The sequence below is a fragment of the Camelus bactrianus genome, chromosome X, assembly GCF_048773025.1.
Source record: "Camelus bactrianus isolate YW-2024 breed Bactrian camel chromosome X, ASM4877302v1, whole genome shotgun sequence".
Classification (NCBI taxonomy): Eukaryota; Metazoa; Chordata; class Mammalia; order Artiodactyla; family Camelidae; genus Camelus; species Camelus bactrianus.
The window spans coordinates 14095373-14113648 of NC_133575.1; the positions used below are offsets into that span (position 1 = coordinate 14095373).

An 18276-nucleotide genomic window follows, 5' to 3' on the forward strand; every position below is an offset into this window, starting at 1 on the left:
ATCTGTCTTTTTCTTACCAATTTGTAAGTATTCTAAATATGAGAATATGAATCTTTATTAGATAAATTTATTGCAGATATCTTCTCCTAGCCTTTGGCTTTATCCATCCCCCAGTCCTTAATCTTTAAATGATGCTTTTTGATGAACAGACATTCTTGATTTTAATATAGTACAATTTTTTTTTCTTTTATGATTATTGCTTTGAATATCCTGCTTAAGAAGTTTTTGTCTGATGTGTGTGTGTGTGTGTGTGTATGCTCATTTGTACAAAAGTAAATATAGGAGAAACCTACAGGGTAAATCAGAAAGTCATGGCATTATTTATCTACAGAGAATGGAGGAATGAGTGGGAGCAGGGCAGAGAGAATGGGAGAATAGGGATTGGGTAAGAGGGATGAGGGGAGAGTGAAACTTCTCTGTGAATACCTTTTTGTACTTCTAACTTTTAGAACTGTGATAATGTTTCACATCCCTAAAAAAAAATTAATTAATTAGGAAGAGAGAGAATATGATTCCAAAATAGACTACAGTACTGTGGCAAATAAACTTAATTATATTACATGTAAATAACAGTCACCCAAAGGAGGTGGGGAAGAAACAAACTAGCCTAAGTGATATTGGAAAATAGCATTTGTAACCATAATGTGCCTTCATGAGATTTCATTTTTATTTATCTTGTGTGAGGTTTGCTGAGCTTCTGTTATGTCTAAGTTGATATTTTTGGTCAGGTTTAGGAAATTTTCACCTATTAATTATTCAAAATGTCTTTCTTTTCAAGTCTAAGTATTTTTTTCTTTGGGGATCCTTCTGCTTTTAAACTTAGATGGCCCTGAAATATTTAAAATGTGGATTACTATGCCTGCTTTTCTAGATTTTTTTTATGGTTTGACTCTGAAAAATTTTAACATTTCATAAGTTTTGAGTTTTTTATAGTAAACTAAAAGAGGAAATTTTGATGCCTAGTGGTTGAGAACAATTGAAAAATACAACTACAGAGAAAATTTCCGAGTAGTTAACCAATTTTTCCCACAATGTTTATTTCATAATGTATCTTTTCACCCATGATTTATAGTGCCTCCTTCATAATATATTAATTTAAAAATATATAATAGGGCATATTTCTGGGCTGTCTATTCTGTATATATCTCTGTTATATAGAATCCTAGAATCATACTGATTTAGTTATTGTATGTATCAGAAAAAAGAGATTTACAAATTATTGCTGTAGGTCGATTTCACTTTTTAAATTTTTTCCAGTTTTATTAAAATATAATTGACATATAACATGTAATTTTAAGGTGTATAATGTAATTATTTTATATATGTATATATATTGCAAAATGATAAAGTAAGTTAACACATACATCAATTCACAGTTACAATTTTTGTGTGTGTGGTGAGAGCTTTTAAAATGTACTCTCTTAGCAACTTTCAAATATACAATAGAGTATTGTTGACTAGAGTCACCATTCTGTACCTTATTGTAGGTTGCTTTCTGATGGCCCTTCTTGGTGGGAAGGTTCCAGACAACCTCCACCTAGGCCTCTTTGGCAGAAGTGCTGTGACCCCTAAGCAGGGTATATTTAGGGACCAGAAGGTCATTTAACAGTTCCAGATACCAGGACCAGATTAATGGTTTTAACTCTAAGGCATGGAGTGTGTTGAGACATTCTGGCTGTTTCAGAGGTAAGAGGTGACCTGGAAGCAGTTCATCTACATGTCCTACTACTTGCTCAAAGCCAATTCATAGGACCTGATGGAGAGACTCCACTCATCCATTCCCCAGTCTGCTTTTTCACATCAACCTCCTTCCACAAGTAGTAAGCCAAAGCTGCTATCATAGCAACAGGTTTAAACAGAGACTGGTGGAAGTGGGGAATGGGATGGACTGTGTGCAAGTGTTTTTGATTTTTTTCTGCTTCTCTGATGAGTCAGAATGTCCCATCAAACTGTGTATTTTATATTTTTTGTTGCTATGGCGAATAGGATATTTTCCCCATTTTATCACCCTAATGGTTATTGGTAGTATTCGGTAAAGCTTTTGGTTTATGTCTATTTATTTTGTATTGTGCCACTATTGAACAATAACATTAATGAAATAATAATTTATTATTATTACTGATATTTATTAAATGCCAAGCGCCATGTCTTTAAGTGCTTTAAATATATCATCTCATGTATTCTTCATGACAAACCAATGGAATTAGTATTATCATCCCCTTTTTGTGGATGAGAATACTGAGGTTTATAAGCTAACCTCCCGAGGTTATTCATCTTACCAGTGGTGAAGCTGTGATTCAAACTACTGTGATTAACCTCTGTATTATTTTAATTCTCCTATTAATTCTGAGAGTTTTTCAATTGATTTTCTGGAGTGTAGATAGTTAATCACATGGGTCACAGGTAACTTTATTTTTATATTTTTCTATCCAATAGTCACTGCTCTTATTTTGGCTTCATGTTTTATTGCATTTGCCGGAGATAGCAGAACAGAGTTAAAATGAAACAGTGAAAGTGTTTTGTTAAAAGACTTAATGGGAAAACCATTATTGTTGATTTAAATTTTTAAAAATATGGTAAGGTATGTTAAAGAAGTATCCTTCCATTCCTAGTTTTCTGAGTTTTTTAAAAATTTGAAATAGGTGTTGAATTTTATGAAATGTCATTTTGGCATCCATTGAATTTATTGTATGGACAATGGTGGTTTTAATCCAAATTCATAATTGAGAAATGAAATGACTATAAACATGATTCAATTGGTGCGTTTCTTTTTCCAGTAATATCTGGAGCTCATTTTCAAAGTGACATGTGGGTGGTAGAGGCAGAAATTGTTTTGTTTTGTATTTTTAATTATGGGTTTTAGATTTTTCCCTGTCCAGATTTTGAGTTTGTACTGGGTAAAAGAAAAGATTATGTGTAGGGGGTATTTTTGAGGTATTTTCTTTAGAACAACTTGTAAAGGTATCATTCGATTATAATTCAAGATTTTATTATATTTAATTACTTTAGATTCATGTTGACAGAATTGTAAACCGACAAGGTAAGGATTAATTCTAATTACATGTTGCACAAATATTCTTACATTGCTGGCATTCATTAAATTATTAATATTAGTTTTAATAGTTACAGCCCACAAGGACAGTACTTGCTTTTGAAATGTTAAAGCTTTTGATTGTTTTCACACATGACCCGCATTAGCTACCCACTTTAGAAAGAAAATCTATGTTACTCTTTTTTATGTGGCTAAAAACCAACAGAAGGATTATGATTTGATGTTTACTGATATTTCATATTGAGCAATTTGATTAAGAATTGATTTTGGGAAATGGTGCTTTTCCATACATTTATCACTGAACTTGTAAGACGTGAGGGTCATCAAATGTATGGAAGGAAAGGCTAGACTGGGCTTTTTTTTAAAAGAAGAAAAACAATATTTTAATTTTGTTCTTAAACAACAAGACTGAGTTTTAATAACCAGAACTGATGGAATTGACTTGATTTATCAGTTAGCTGATGAGAAAGGGAGAGTTGACAAAGCATCAGTGGAGGCAATGATTAGGGAAAAGAAAATCAGTTCTTGTTTATACTTCACCAATTGGGGCTACTTAGTAAGTTAGTTTTAAAATGATATAGTGAAATTGCTGGGGTTGTTTTTGGTTTTGTTTGTTTGTTGTAGTTGTTATTGTTGTTGTTCTTCCCAAAGGAGCCTGATTTTTCAGTGTGTAGAGTTAGGAAGAGGAAAGGTTTTTCTTGGACCAAGATACATCTCTAAGGATGACTACCAAGTAGAAATGATTATTAAGATAGTCAAGTAGGGTATTTAGGTTTTACTGCCTACAAAGTGAATAATCTGAGATAAAATTTACCAAGATGCTCTGCATTTCTAGATTTCAAACATAAAATGAAGTTACTGTTATTCTCAAATCTCAAACCAAATGCAAATGAGTAAAATAACCTCTGCTGAACCACACTGAAGACACACATTATTACTACTAAACTTAACTTCTTATAGAACATCATCAGCTACCACCAAAAAAAATTGGGGTGCATAGTAATTTAGAAAGCATTTTAAAATTACCAAATATTATGACTTTAGAAAAAAATTTCATTTAGTTTTTAACTGTAATCTTTCAGTGTTATCGAGTCATGAAAAACAATGTATTCTATCTACACCTGCTACATCATACCTTCCAAACATGTCCACTATTACTATTCAAAAAGATAGTAACTACTTGCAGAGAACTTCTGAGTAGATGAGCTTAGTAACAATTCACTATTAATGAGTTGAAGAGTATGTCATGGTCCTCTGCATTAGTTATCTGTTACTGCAATAATACTATGTATTTTTAACTGTTTTTATTTTTTCATTTCATTTTGTTGAGGGGAGGTAATTAGGTTTGTTTGTTTGTTTATAGTGGAAGTACTGTGGATTTAACCCAGGACCTTGTGCATGCTAAGCAGGCACTCTACCACTGAGCTATACCTCCCCCCTCAATAACACTGTGTATTGAACAACCAAACTAGTTCAGTAGAATGTAATAAACATTTCTTTTTGCTCACGAGTCTGCAGATTAGCTGAGTACTTCTGCTGATCTTGGCAGGCTTGATTGGGTAGTTTTTCAGGCCTTGGCTGGAGTTCACTCATATGTTTACAGGTCTGCTGGCTGGTGGCTGATCTAGAACAGCGTTGGCTAGGGTGGCTCGTCTCTGCTTCACATGATCTTGGAGCTTTCAGTAGCCTAGCCTGGGCTTCGTGGTAGTGACACAGTTTCAAAAGAGAGCATGGAAGCACAAGAGGCCTCCTGAGGCCTTGGCTGGAACTGGTACATAAAACTTCCACCACATTCTTTAGTTCAGCTCAGGTCACAAACCTAGCACAGCTTCAAGGCTGGGGAAAGTCTCTTGACGAGAGTGGCTGCAAAATCACATTAAAAAGCATGGTTAGAAGTTGGGATAGAGAACTGGGGACACTTTTGCAATCAATCTACCATGTCCCTTTTCTCCTTCTCCACCTGAATTGGCCAGGTTTCTGTTCTTGTTTCATAGGCAGTCTAGCAAGAAAGGGATCCTGGGGGCTCAGCACTTACTGCAATGGGCAGTGCAGGAATCTTTCGCACAAAAATGCCTCTCCAAGAGGGAGACGTCCTTTGGGTATTTCTGCCTGTGGTTGGTCATCTAACTTTATCTTCTTTGTTAACAAGATGAAAAAGAAAATCACGTCAGAAAATTTGTTTTTACCTGATGAGAGAAACAAATCAATTACAGCTAAGTAAAATTTGAAGTGTTTAACAGGGAAAAATTGAATATTGCCATTTAATTTTCTGTAGATCTTGAATAGCCGCAGATATTTGAACATAATACAATGCATTGTTATGTTTTCAACCCTATTTGTAAAAATATGAGATTAAGAGTGGACAAAAAAAGTAGAGTTAGAGCTTTAGAGCATCAAAATACCTTGATTGACCAGTTTTCCCTGTGCTTCTCCTCTCCTCCCCACTGATGAACTCACTGCTTTAGTAAAATGTCCACCCAGGAAGGGATGATGATGATTCACATGAACATATCTACTGATCTCAGAACAAATCATTTCTCATGGTTATATGTGGAATAGCTTGGTATTCGTAACATTTAGCGTAGTGCCTTATATGGGCTAGATATCCAAGAAGGTATTTATTGCATTTTAAGTATGAGAATGCTGATTCCCCCTCCCGCTTCTGTTTTTCTGTTTCAGAATTAGTAAATCGATTTTTTGGTAGCAGCACCCAGGACAGCAAGGATAGACAGGACTATTTGGGATTGATAGACGTCCCAGATTCCTATTGTGGTCCTCGGCTGCAGTTTCCTCTCACTTTTACTGATATTGATGTACTTATTGAGGCCTTCAAGCAACAACAGGCAAGTGGAAGCAGATACTGTTCTGACTGTTGTATGTAACATGTCCTCACTGACTGACTGTTGAATGAATGGATGAAAACTCTATAACAGAAATGCATTCCCTTGGGGAAGAGCTTCACATTAAGCGAGAACTACCCTCTGCTTTGCTTAACCCTTTAAATAGAACTCTCCTCAGGTGCACAGAAACTGCCTCTCTATTTATAGGCTCACAGTATTTTTGTTTTTCTAAGATATAATTTCTGAGATCTTTTTCTGAAATATAATTCACATGCCATAAAATTCACCATTTTTAAATGGTGTATTATTTAGTGGGTTTTAGTATAGTCACAAGATTGTGCAACCATCACCAATATCTACTTCCAGAACATTTTCTTCACCCCAGAAAGAAGTGCCGTACCCATCCCCATTCCCTCCTCCCCAACTCCTGGCAACTACTGTTCTGCTTTCTGTCTCTATGGACTTGTGTATTCTGGATATTTCATACAAATGGAGTCATATAATATATGGCCTTTTTTGTCTGGCTTCTTAACCTTACCATAATTTAAAAAAAAAAGAAATTTTTGGAGGAGGTAATTAGTTTTATTTAGTTTTAACTGAGGGACTGGGGATTGAACCCAAGACCTCGTGCATGCTAAGCCTGCACTCTACCACTGACCTGTACCTTCCCCACTACCATAATGTTTTTAAGGTTCATTCATGTCATAGCATGGTTCATTAATCCTTTATTTTTATGGCTAATGTTCTATTATACGAATATACCACATTTTGTTTGTCCATTCATCAGTTTTTTCTACCTTTTGACTATTATAAACAATGTTACCAAGAACATTCATGTACAAGTTTTTATATGAACATGTATTTTCAATTCTCTTGAGTATATACCTAGGAGTGGAATTGCTGGGTCATACGATAACTCAATGTTTAACTTTCTGAGGAACTGCCAAGCTGTTTTCCATAGTGGCTGCACCATTTTACATTCCCACCAATAATGCATGAGGGTTCCAATTTCTCCACATTTTTTGTCAACACTTATTATTTTCTGTTTTTTTTTTAAATTTTATTTTATCTTTATTATAGTCATCCTAGTTGTTATGTGAAGTAGTATCTAATTGTGGTTTTAATTTGCATTTCCCTGATGGATAAAATGTTGAGCATCTTTTCATGTTTACTGGCCATTTGGACACATTCTTTGGAGAGATGTCTATTCAGATACTTTACTCATTTTAAAATCAAGTTATTTGTCTTTTTACTGTTAAGTTGTAAGGGTTCTTTCTGTATTCTGGATACAAGTCCCTTATCAGATACATGATTTGTAAATATTTTCTCCCATTCTGTAGGTTATCTTTTCACTTTCTTGATAGTGTCCTTTGAGTCACAAAAGTTTTTAATTTTATTGAAGTCTAATTTATATCCTTTTCCCTTTGGTTGCTTGTATTTTGGCATCATATCTAAGAATCCGTTGTCAAATTCAAGATCATGAAGTTTTCTTTTAAGAATTTTATAGTTTTAGCTCTTACATTTAGCTCTACCTAAGCTATTTTCAGTTAATTTCTGTATATGGTATGAGGTAGGGGCCCAGCTTCATTCTTTGCATGTGAATATGCAGTTGTCCTCATACCTTTTGTTGAAGAGTCCATTCTTTTCCCATTGAATGGTTTTGGTGCCTTTGTCAAAAATTAATAGGTTTATTAATAAATTAATAGATTTATTTCTGGACTCCCAATTCTATTCCGTTGGTGTATGTGTCTATCTTTATGCCAGTACCACATTGTCTTGCTTAATGTAGCTTCATAGTACGTTTTGAAATCAGGAAGTGTGAATCTTTTGACTTTGTTCCTCTTTTTCAGTATTGTTTTGACATTTAGGGTCCCTTGCAATGAATCTGAGGACTGACTCTCCCATTCCTGCAAAAAAGCTCTTTGAGATTTTGGTAGGGGTTGTGTTGAATCTATAGATTGATTTGGGTAGTATTGCCATCTTGGCAACGTTAAGTCTTATAATCCATGAACATGGAATGTTTTTCCATTTATTTAGGTCTTTTTAAATTTCTTTCAGCTCTTTTATAGTCTTATGGTTTCCAGTGTACAAGCCTTTCATTACCTTAAATTTATTCCTAGGTGTTTTATTCTTTTGGTTGCTATTGTGAAATGAATTGCTTTCCTAATCCCCTTTTTAATTGTTCTTTGCTCGTGTATAGAAACACAACTGAATTTTGTGGATTGACCTTTTATTCTGCAACATTGCTGAATTCATTTATTAGCTCTTACGTGTGTGTGTGTGTGTGTGTGTGTGTGTGTGTATGCATTCTTTGGGATATTCTATGTACAGGATCACATCATCTGTAAATAGAGAGAGTTTTACTTTTTCCTTTCTGATTCAGATGCCTTTTATTTCTTTTTCTTGCCTAATTGCTCTGGCTAAGATTTCCTTTACAGTATTGAATAGCAGTGGTGAGAGCATGCATGCTTTTCTTGTTCCTGATCTTAGGGGGAAAGCTTTCAGTCTTTTCACCATTGACTGTGATGTTAGTTGCAGGTTTTTAATAAATACCCTTTATCATGTTGAGGAAGTTTCCTTCTGTTCCTAATTTTCTGAGTGGCTTTGTCATGAAAGGGTATTGGATTTTGTCAAATACTTTTTCTACATCAATTAAGATGATTGTATGTTTTTTCTACATTCTATTAATTTTGTGTATTACATTGATTAATTCTCTTATGTTGAATCACCCTTATATTTGTGGAATAAATCTTACTTGGTCATGGTATATAATTCTTTAAAAATTCTGTTGGAATTTGTTTGCCGATATTTTGTTGAGGATTTTTGCATTTAATTCATAGGGGATATTGATTGGTATTTTCTTTTCCTGTGGTGTCTTTGTCTGGCTTTGGTATCAGGGTAATACCAGCTTTACAGAATGAGTTAGGAACGGTTTCCTTCTCTTCTATTTTTTTGAAAGAATTTGAGAAGGATTGGTGTTTCTTTAAACATTTCCTAGAGTTTACCAATGAAGCTGTCTGGTCTTGTGCTTTTCTTTGTTAGGGGGTTTATGATTATTGATTCAATCTCTACTTGTTCTAGATGTGTTCAAATTTTCTATTTCTTTTTGAGTAAGTTTTGGTAATTTGTGTATTTCTAGAAATTTGCCAATTTCATCTTAGTTATCTAATTTGTTGATGTACATATGTTCATAGTATTCTCTTATAATTCATTTTATTTCTTTAAGGTCAGTGGTAATGTTCCCACTTTTGTTTCTGATTATTGTTATTTGCTTTCTCTCTCTCTCTTTTTTTTTTTTCTTGGTCTGTGTAGCTAAAGGTTTGTCAGTTTTGTTGCTCTTTTCCAAGAACCAATGTTTGGTTTTGTTGATTATTGTTTTTCTGTTCTTTGTTTCATTTATCTGCACTCTAATCCTTATTTTCTTCCTTCTGCTGGTTTTCAGTTTAATTTGTCCTTTTTCTAGCTCCCTAAGCACTCAGTTAGGCTTTTCATTTGAGTTCATTCTTAATTTAGGCATTTACAGCCAATGCTCTCTGAGCATTGCTCTAACTATATCCCATAACTTTTGGTATGTTATATTTTCATTTTTGTTCATCTCAAAGTATCTTCTAACTTCCCTTGTGATTCTTCTTTGACCCATTGATTGTTAAAGAATATGTTGTTTAATTTTCACATATTTGTGAATTTTCCAGTTTTCCTTCTGTTATTGATTTCTAGTTTCATTCCATTGTGGTCAGGGAAGATACTTTGTATGATTTCAGTCTTTTAAAATGTATTGAGCCTTGTTTTGTGGCCTAACATCTGGTCTGTCTTGGAGAGTTTTCCATGTGCACTTGTAAAAAAAAGTCTGCTGTTGTTGGGTGGAGTATTCTAAAGGTCTAATTGTGTATGAGGTCTCTGAAGTCTCTGTTCTTTTAGCCTGTGTTCAGCTAGTGCTTTGATAGAGATTCCTTGAACACCAAGAGCTAGAAAGAAAAAAAGAAGGAAAGAAAGAGAGGGAAGGAGGGGGAAAGGAAGGGAGAAGGGGAAGGGGAAGGAAAAGGAAGGGAAGGAAAGGGGAGGGAAGAAAGGAAAATTGGCTCTGTATTGGTACACTTCACTGCTTAGCCAGGCTGTTTACAAATCTGTGTTAGCCTTTACTTTCTGCTTGCACTGAGTCATTTTTAAGTTGCCTTTTTCTTGATTCAGCGTTTGCTTGGTTGCTATAAACTTTGGCTATTTTCCAGAATTCTAACTGTTTTTTTTTTCTTGTTTGTTTGTTTTGTTTTTTTGGCTTGATTTTTCAATGTTTCTGTGGAGAGATGGGATCTTGGAGCTACCTACTCCATCATTTTCTGACATCACCCCAAAACTCTCATTCTCAGGTTAGGACCTAAGGGCATATCCTGGGAGTAAGAGTGAATGAGAAGTACTGGCTCTGTGGGGACTGAAACAAAATTTTGAATCATCTATTGCTGAAATTGAACAGAGATCGTCCTAGACAGCTAGTGCTCCTAGCCACCTGCCAAAAGAAAACTTAAATCCTCTCTAGAAGAAAATGAGTCCTAAAGTTATTTCTTCAAGTTTTCATGTACAATATCCAGAACTTAATACAAATGTTAGGCACAGGAGGATACAAGATTCACAAAAGAAAACTGAGGTAAACAACAGGCAATGGAAACAAACCTATAGAGTATTTAGATAATGGCATTATCAAACTCAGAGTTTAAAATAAATATGTTTACTATGCCCAAGGAGACAAAAGATATGGCAAAAATCCAAGGAGCTATAATAGAAAAGGTAGACAATTTTGATTTTATAAAAATGAAAAAATTATTTTGTTAGGAGAAGAATAAAAGATTCAATGTAGTGTACAGTATGCTTCCATTTGTTAAAAAAATTAATAAGCATTACATATTTTGATTTTTTAAAAATTGAGGTATAATTCACATAACATAAAATAGATTATCTCAACCATTTTAAGTAAAGTGTATTGTTCACTGGTTTTTAGTATATTCAAAATGTTGTGCAATCATCACCACTGTCTAATTCCAGAACATTTTTATCATCCTCGAAACAAAACCATATACCCATTATGCAGTCACTCCCCATTTCTCCTTTTCCCTAGCCCCTGGCAACCACTAGTTTACTTTTTATCTCTACAGATTTGCCTAATCTGGACATTTGATATAAATGGAATCATACAATATGTGGCCTTTTGTGTCTGGCTTCTTCTGATTGGCATAATGTTTTCAAGGTTCATTCATGCTGTAGCATGTATCTGTACCTCATTCCTATTTTTGGTTGAATAATATTCCTTTGTGTGAATAAACCACATTTTATTTAAGGGATTATATATTTATATATGAGTTTGTATATTCATATGTGGTTATATTCATTTTTATATGCTTACAAATGCATAGAATACTGTTTGGAAAGATACTCTTAACAGTGGCTGTTTCTGGGGATAGGGAAACGGGACTGAGATCTGGGTAAGAAGGAAAATTGCTTTTCATTGTTATACTCCTTTTTGCTCTTTAAATTTTTATTTCAACTAAAAAAGTGAGAGTTTTTTCCATTTAAAAACTACTTTTTTAAAAGAAGAATTATCCTTTAAAAGTAGTATTTTCCTCCCTCTGTGCCTTTTAAAGAAATGTGAATATTTTATTTAAGTTGCTATTTAATCTGAATGTATTTGTAAACATAGAAATCAACGTCTGAGTTAACTCTTTTGAGTGTTTAATATTGCAGTTGTAAACACAATTATAATGCTATTGAATGAGAAGTGGACTGACTCTGTAGGAACTAATATTACCAAAGTGATTTTAGCCAATCAAAAAAGGACCTGGCAAAACTATTTTCATAATAGGAATTTTCTGTTCTTGAAATATATCCTCAGTGAATATTTGTTAATTTAACTTAAAAAAACAACTGCCTTTTCAGACAGCAATTACTCTGACTAGCACTACAAATGGCCCAGAAAGTCTGCAATGGCAAGTTAACACTGAAGCCAGTGTTGGGAATCAATAAATTAAATATGCAAATTGAAATAAGTCATTTTGTGAAAGTATTTTGCCTATTCCTTTAAAATGTGCTTAAAGGAAAGTTCTCATTCAAGATTTGACTCAAGTTGTGAGTTGAATGGATTGGAATGCTTTTGTGGGGAAAATCCTTAGCAATCCATTAGGTTTGGATAGACAGGAAATAAGAATCTCTCCCCACTAATCAATATCCAGGGGCCCTTATCTTTCCCCCTAATTCTCACATTACTTCAAATCCTGTTTCTTGGTGTTTTGTTTTTTTTTTTAAATTATTTAATCATGAAAACTCTCGTTTTGGAGTCTGGGATAGAAAATAATTACATTTTTAAATAGCTATGAAAATGGAAATTTCAGGACACCAAGAGATATGATCATTCCAAAGAGTTCCATCTGTCCTGAATCCCATACCCGAAGCATTATCTGAACAATACGTAGATATGACACCTCTCTCAGTCTGCAATAATGTAAACCAGCATTCTCCAATAGACATATACCTGAGCCACATACATAATTTAAAATCTTCTAGTAGTTAACATTATAAAAGCAAAAAGAAACAGGTGAAATTAATTTTAATAATGTGTTTTATTTCATTGAACATGTAAATTTATCACTTTAATAGGTACTCATAGTAAAAGTTTTTAATGAGATATTTTACTTTTTTTTCATACTAAGTCTTTGAAATCCAGTGTGTATTTTGTGCTTGCATCTCTATTTCGACTAGCCCCATTTCAGGTGGTAAGTAGCCCCATGTGGCCAGCAGCTACTGCATTGGACAGTACAGGTACAGACAGTCCTGACCATAAAGTGGTGTTAGCATCTGTTGTATTTGTATCAGCTATACCGCTTTTTGGATTATGTATTTGGAATATTTTATAATTAAAAAAAAAGAGAGAAAGACACACTGGAATTTAAAAAAACAAACAAATAAAAGCCCGAGGGAGAAAACCCAGTAAATCTGTCCAAAACAATGCTGTCATCAACACTGTAACTGGAGGGGAGCAATGGGATGAAGAATCATAACAGGAGATAATCCGAATGGTTTATTTGGGTTTGCAGTGTGTTTTGTACTTAGACTTGTATTTAAGTGTGCTTGCTGTCCTGTATATTCATGTCTGTGGCACCAAATATTGAGCCATACCTGGGACGCCGGGCTCAGGAGTTCCTTGGGGGCCTTTCTGGCTGCCTTGTGAGATCTTCTAACCCAGCACTCCCACCTAATTCTCAGCCCGGGTGACAGGAGGTGGCAAACAAATGCGAAGCAGCCCCTATTGAACAACCTCCCTCTACTTCTCTTTTTCTTTCTCCTTCTCTCTCCTTTCCCTCCTTCTGTTTTATTTATTTATTTATTTTGCCTGCACATTTCCTCTGGGCGTGGGAGTCTCCTTTTTTTCCTGTCACTTCTCTTAGGCTCTAAAGACCAAGAACAATGAGAAATGTTCTGTGAGTGGGTGATGTCCGTTAAGAACATGAGAGTATAAACTTCCTAGGAACCATTCATACATTCAAATTTACAAATCTCTAGTGAGGGCTTTTTATGTGCCAGATACTGTACTAGGATAATCTATTTAAGAATAATTTAGAGATTATCCTGAAATACAGCTACCTGAAATGTGCTCATATGCTCCACTTTTATTGCCTTCTGTGCACTCATGCCTTTTTCCCTAGTTCATTATGTCTATTTCCTCTGCTTTGCCCTTACAGATACTTCATGCTTATTATGTCTTAGAGGTGCTATTTGAAACCAGGAAGGTCCTGAAGCAAATGCCAAATTTTACTCACACAAAAACTTCTCCCTCCAAAGAGATAACAATCTGTGGTAAGTTTCAGAGCACAGTTGCCAAATTAATATTTAGGAGCCTCTTGGTTCTCCACCATTGGCCTAACTTGAAAACTGTGTAAATTGGGCTGTATTAAGGGAAAAGTATGAATATAGAGTTATCTATCATGATAATACTGTTTCCCATCTTTGTTTTGCATACCAGCTGGCAGGAATTAATTATGTGAGAAATGAAAGAACTCATAGCTTTTTATAAAGGCAGATAGCATTTTAATACAGAAAGCCACCCATGGGTGGAATAAGCGTTCTGTGCCCTCTGCTTGGCTCTCATTATCTTTGTTCCATGTGGCTTTTTCTAGGTGGGCCTCTGAGTGCCACTTGTGCTGGGAAGAGAAAAGCCCTTGGCGGGGTGGAGATTGAACTCTTCTCAGCCCTCGGCAGCTGTTTTAGATTTTTCCAACTGGTCTCTGCAGCTTTTAGAAGAGTGGGAATGTCCCAGAAATCTGTTCCCTGTTCTTCTAAATAACAAGATCTGAGATTTTGTTGTCATATAGGCCAGCCTGGCAGGATATTGCTTCAAGAAGCAGTACACATTGAAATTCAACACAGTTGGTGCTCAGCATGCTTGTAACTGTCTGAGAATGGAGTGCGTGGAAGGAACAGCAATTCCCTTAACTTCTAATTAAGGCTTTAGGTTACAAAACAGTGATTGTTATTTTCCAAATCAATTTTTAGCCCATGTTTCTTTTACTCTGGCAGGTAGAAGTGGATTTGACAATCTAATTAAACCATTTCCATTTCTAGCATCTGATAGTGGTGACAGGGACTTGATGTAGCAGTACATGCTCCATGACGTGCCCTGACTCAGGCTTTTGAAGAATTTAATGGTTAAGTTCCAACCTAATAATGCCACCACATCTCTCTGTTCCAAATGATGCATCTCAGCAGTGGGGACCTTTTATTCAAGGCCTCATCAGCTCTTACTTTTCATGGAGGTGAAGAATTTTGGGTCATGAGGCTCAGGAAGCCATGCCAACTCAAGAAGCCTGTGGAGTCAGGGCTAGGCTTGCTCTCAGAGTGTATATACTAGGCCAAACACAAAGTGGGATCTGCTCCCATATATTTCTAGTATACCTCCAGTTGCCATTGGAGACTTATCTGTGCATAAAAGGATCTGGAAGAAGACATGAAGTAGAGGGTGTGTAAGTCCTGGAACTGAATGGTTCTTACAGAGACCATCTAGTCTATCCCATGTTCTTGTGGATGAAGTTGAGGCCCAGAGAGAAAAGTGTATTGCCTTCCATGCATTTTTTTTTTGGTAGTAACTTGCCCCTCTCCCCCACTTCCCCCTACAGCTCACTCAACTAGTTAATGGCAGAGGCAGAATTAAAAATCAGATCCTCTGCATCCCAGGTTAGAGCCAGCTCCATATCTGCTGTCCCAACTCCCATCATGCACCGCTCTAACTGATACTTCATTTTCTGTCATGAGAAAGACTAAAGAATGGTTGATCAAACAGTTCCATTTATTTAACGATCCCCACATCTTGGGCATTTATTTCCAAACTTTTTCCACATAGCACCATTGGTAGAGGGAAAAACTAAGGCCAGTAGGTTTCCTTCACATAGGAATTATTTTCTGTCTTTAATAGCCCCATTGAACTTAGGAAAATTTAGTCATCATTTAAAATAAAATTTAAAATTGGGACCATATTTTCAAAATCATCCTCTGTTTTAGACAGTATTAGGAAAGGGAGAGAAATTATGATGAACCTTTACCATTATTTTAATCTCCAGATGCACTTTTTACATGCACATCTAAACATGCTACATAGTTCTTAATGTGCATGAAATATAGGAGATATTTTAGTCTATAGTTATGTTATAAATGATAACTAGTTCTGCACTTACGTTTTTGTATGCAGTGGAAATATCTTTCTCTGGCTGTCTTTCCATGATACATCAAGTTTTATCTTTTGCTGTCCAACTAGAAGTTAAAAGTATTTTTCTATCCTCAACTCTTATATGATGAAACCAATTCACTTACTAGCATTCCAGTTGCAACAGTTCTATCTACCCAAATCTTTGAAAGACAAGTCACCCTGAAGAAAATTAGGAAAATAAAATTATTTTAAAAATCTGTTTAACTGATAAGTTAAAGTCGTTTCATTTTAATTTCCTTAGATTTGGAGTGAAAACATACGAAGCAATGAGATTTAATTACACAATAGTATTAATATGCTATTAATATTAATATGGTAGTCATTTTATAAATAAGTGCTGGTGATAAAGGATTTTAATTTTATTATTCCCATTATAATTGGAGTCATCTTTTGTATGTGTTTGGTTAATTTTGGTTGGAGCATTTTACGCAAACTGAAGAAAAGCTTTCCTAAATTAAATTATATTTGGTAATTAAATTGGTTACAAAGAATAAGAATTTATGATCCAAGCTTATGAAAGACAAATATTTACCTAGAAATAGTTATCCAAATAGGGCTTTTGAATATTCACATATTTACTCTTTTTTAAATTAATGGCTTCATATATTTATATGGTTTCCCTTAGTTGGCTGAGTTTTATAAAGCCATGCTTTCATTTTTATTTTCTATAATGATCTCATCAAAAGAGTGTCAACTATCTACTCATAATTTTTAAGTTTCAGATGCTACTGCTGGAGCATATTTTTGAAAACATGGCTTTAAAAAGCTATGCATTTAGCAATTAAACTTAATTTTTGAATGCCTACTTTGCAGCAGGTACTATAGGAGGCATTTGGGGGTTTAATGCTAAGATAGGTAATATTGCTGCTCTCCTAGAGATCACAGTGTGGGCAGTACAGAATAATCACTAAGAGCTTCAGTTCTGAAGTGAGATAAAGTTGAGTTTGAATTCCAGCTCTAATACTTGGTAGCTGGGCAGCTTTGCATAAGTTACTTACTACCCTGAGCCACATTCATAAAAGGAGAATGATGAAAATAATACCCATCTCATAGAGTGGTTGTAAGGATTGAACAAGATAATTCATGTAAACCCTTAGTCTAGCACTTAGCACAGAGTAAGCTTAAGGACAGTAAGTAAGTAAGCTAAACGGCAGGAGTGAATAGGTAATTGCAACATTGGATGCTGTCCCCTATAGGAAAAGGGACAAAATTTCCATAGAATGCTATGGAAACAAATTGTCTGTTGAGTCAATATCATCATAGGGTAAAAACCCAATGCCCTGAGAACACTTAGAGTGTATCAGCATTATTTCAGTTTTTAAATCCTATAACAAAAAGGGTACTTTCTTGTTTCCTACTAAATAGTGATTTTTCATTTCATTTCCAGGTGATTTGCATGGGAAACTGGATGATCTGTTTTTAATCTTCTATAAGGTAAATGATTATTTTGCTAAATATTTGCATTTTTGTTAGGGGAAGGCAGTCCTAGGGCAGATAACAATATTAGTTTTATTAGGGATTTGTACAAATACAGATGTAATAGGCCAGTTTTTATCCCAGAAGTTGAAAGATTTGTTTTGTTTCACAAAAAATTTTTAAAAATTTAATTTGGGTCTTTGTTCAATATTATTGTTATCTGTATATCCATTAAGATTTGTACCTGATTGTATTTATGTTTTGTATTACATCATAAATGTCTAGATGGCACAAGATAGGGAGGGGGAGCTGTCTGTTTTATTATTCTTTTGTTCAGAAGTGAGCATGCCACAGCAATCTTCTCCAATGTACACTAATTAGGCATGAAAGGAGTCCCCCATAGTAAGTGCTCAACTGCTCTCTTCTCCACTCTGACTCTCTATTACCAAGCTAGTTGCTGTTCCAGTGCTGTGACTCCTCTTCGCCTGTTGGCTTTCTTTTGTGGGAGCCCGCACAGAGGGCACAAAGCAGCTTGGCCAACATGGAGTTTCTCTGCATCTCTTTGATTGGATTCATTTCTCTCTCTCAATAAGCAGTTGCAACCCGAATATCTGTTTCTGGGACTATTTCATGTAGAAAATTGATCCTGAGGTGATTCCTGCCTTCATAGTGGTACCTCTTTATATCTCTTTGATTGATACGTCATCCCCATAACCAGCATGGTGAATAATTGGGCACAGCTTAAGCGTCTCAGATGGCCTGAAAGAAAACATATTCTGATTATTATGATGGGCAATCAATTCTACTCTTTGGGGACTGTGAGAGCTTGAGTAAGCCACATAACCTCCATGACCCATGATTTTTTTTTTGGCTGCAGTATTCTTTTTTAAAAAATTTTTTTATTGAAATATGGTTGATTTACAATATTGTGTTAGTTTCAGGGACACATCAAAGCAATTTGGATATATTACAGGTTATTACAAGATATTGAATATAGTTCCTTGTGCTATACAGTAAATCCTTTTTGTTTTTCTGTTTTATATGTAGTAGTGTGTACCTGTTAATCCTATACTCCTAATTTATCCCTCCCCTCACCCCCTTTCCCCTTTGGTAACCATAATTTTGTTTTCTATGTCTATGAGTCTGTTTCTGTTTTGTAAATAAGTTCATTTGTAACATTTTTTAGATTCTACATATAAGTGATATCATATAGTATTTGTCTTTCTCTG

At 34.9% G+C, this 18276-nt stretch overlaps 1 protein-coding gene across 9 annotated transcripts in view; it reads left to right on the forward strand.

The window, feature by feature from the left end:
* Positions 1 to 18276, forward strand: part of PPEF1 (protein phosphatase with EF-hand domain 1) — a 126940-nt gene that overhangs the window by 58406 nt on the left and 50258 nt on the right. For 8 of the 9 annotated variants that reach the window (XM_074358953.1, XM_074358948.1, XM_074358946.1 and 5 more), the window contains 3 exons: positions 5732 to 5895; positions 13614 to 13728; positions 17019 to 17065. In XM_074358953.1, coding sequence (XP_074215054.1) covers positions 5732 to 5895; positions 13614 to 13728; positions 17019 to 17065 — 326 coding nt within the window. The remainder of the gene's footprint in view (positions 1 to 5731; positions 5896 to 13613; positions 13729 to 17018; positions 17066 to 18276) is intronic. The other variant, XM_074358954.1, reaches the window with a different exon arrangement.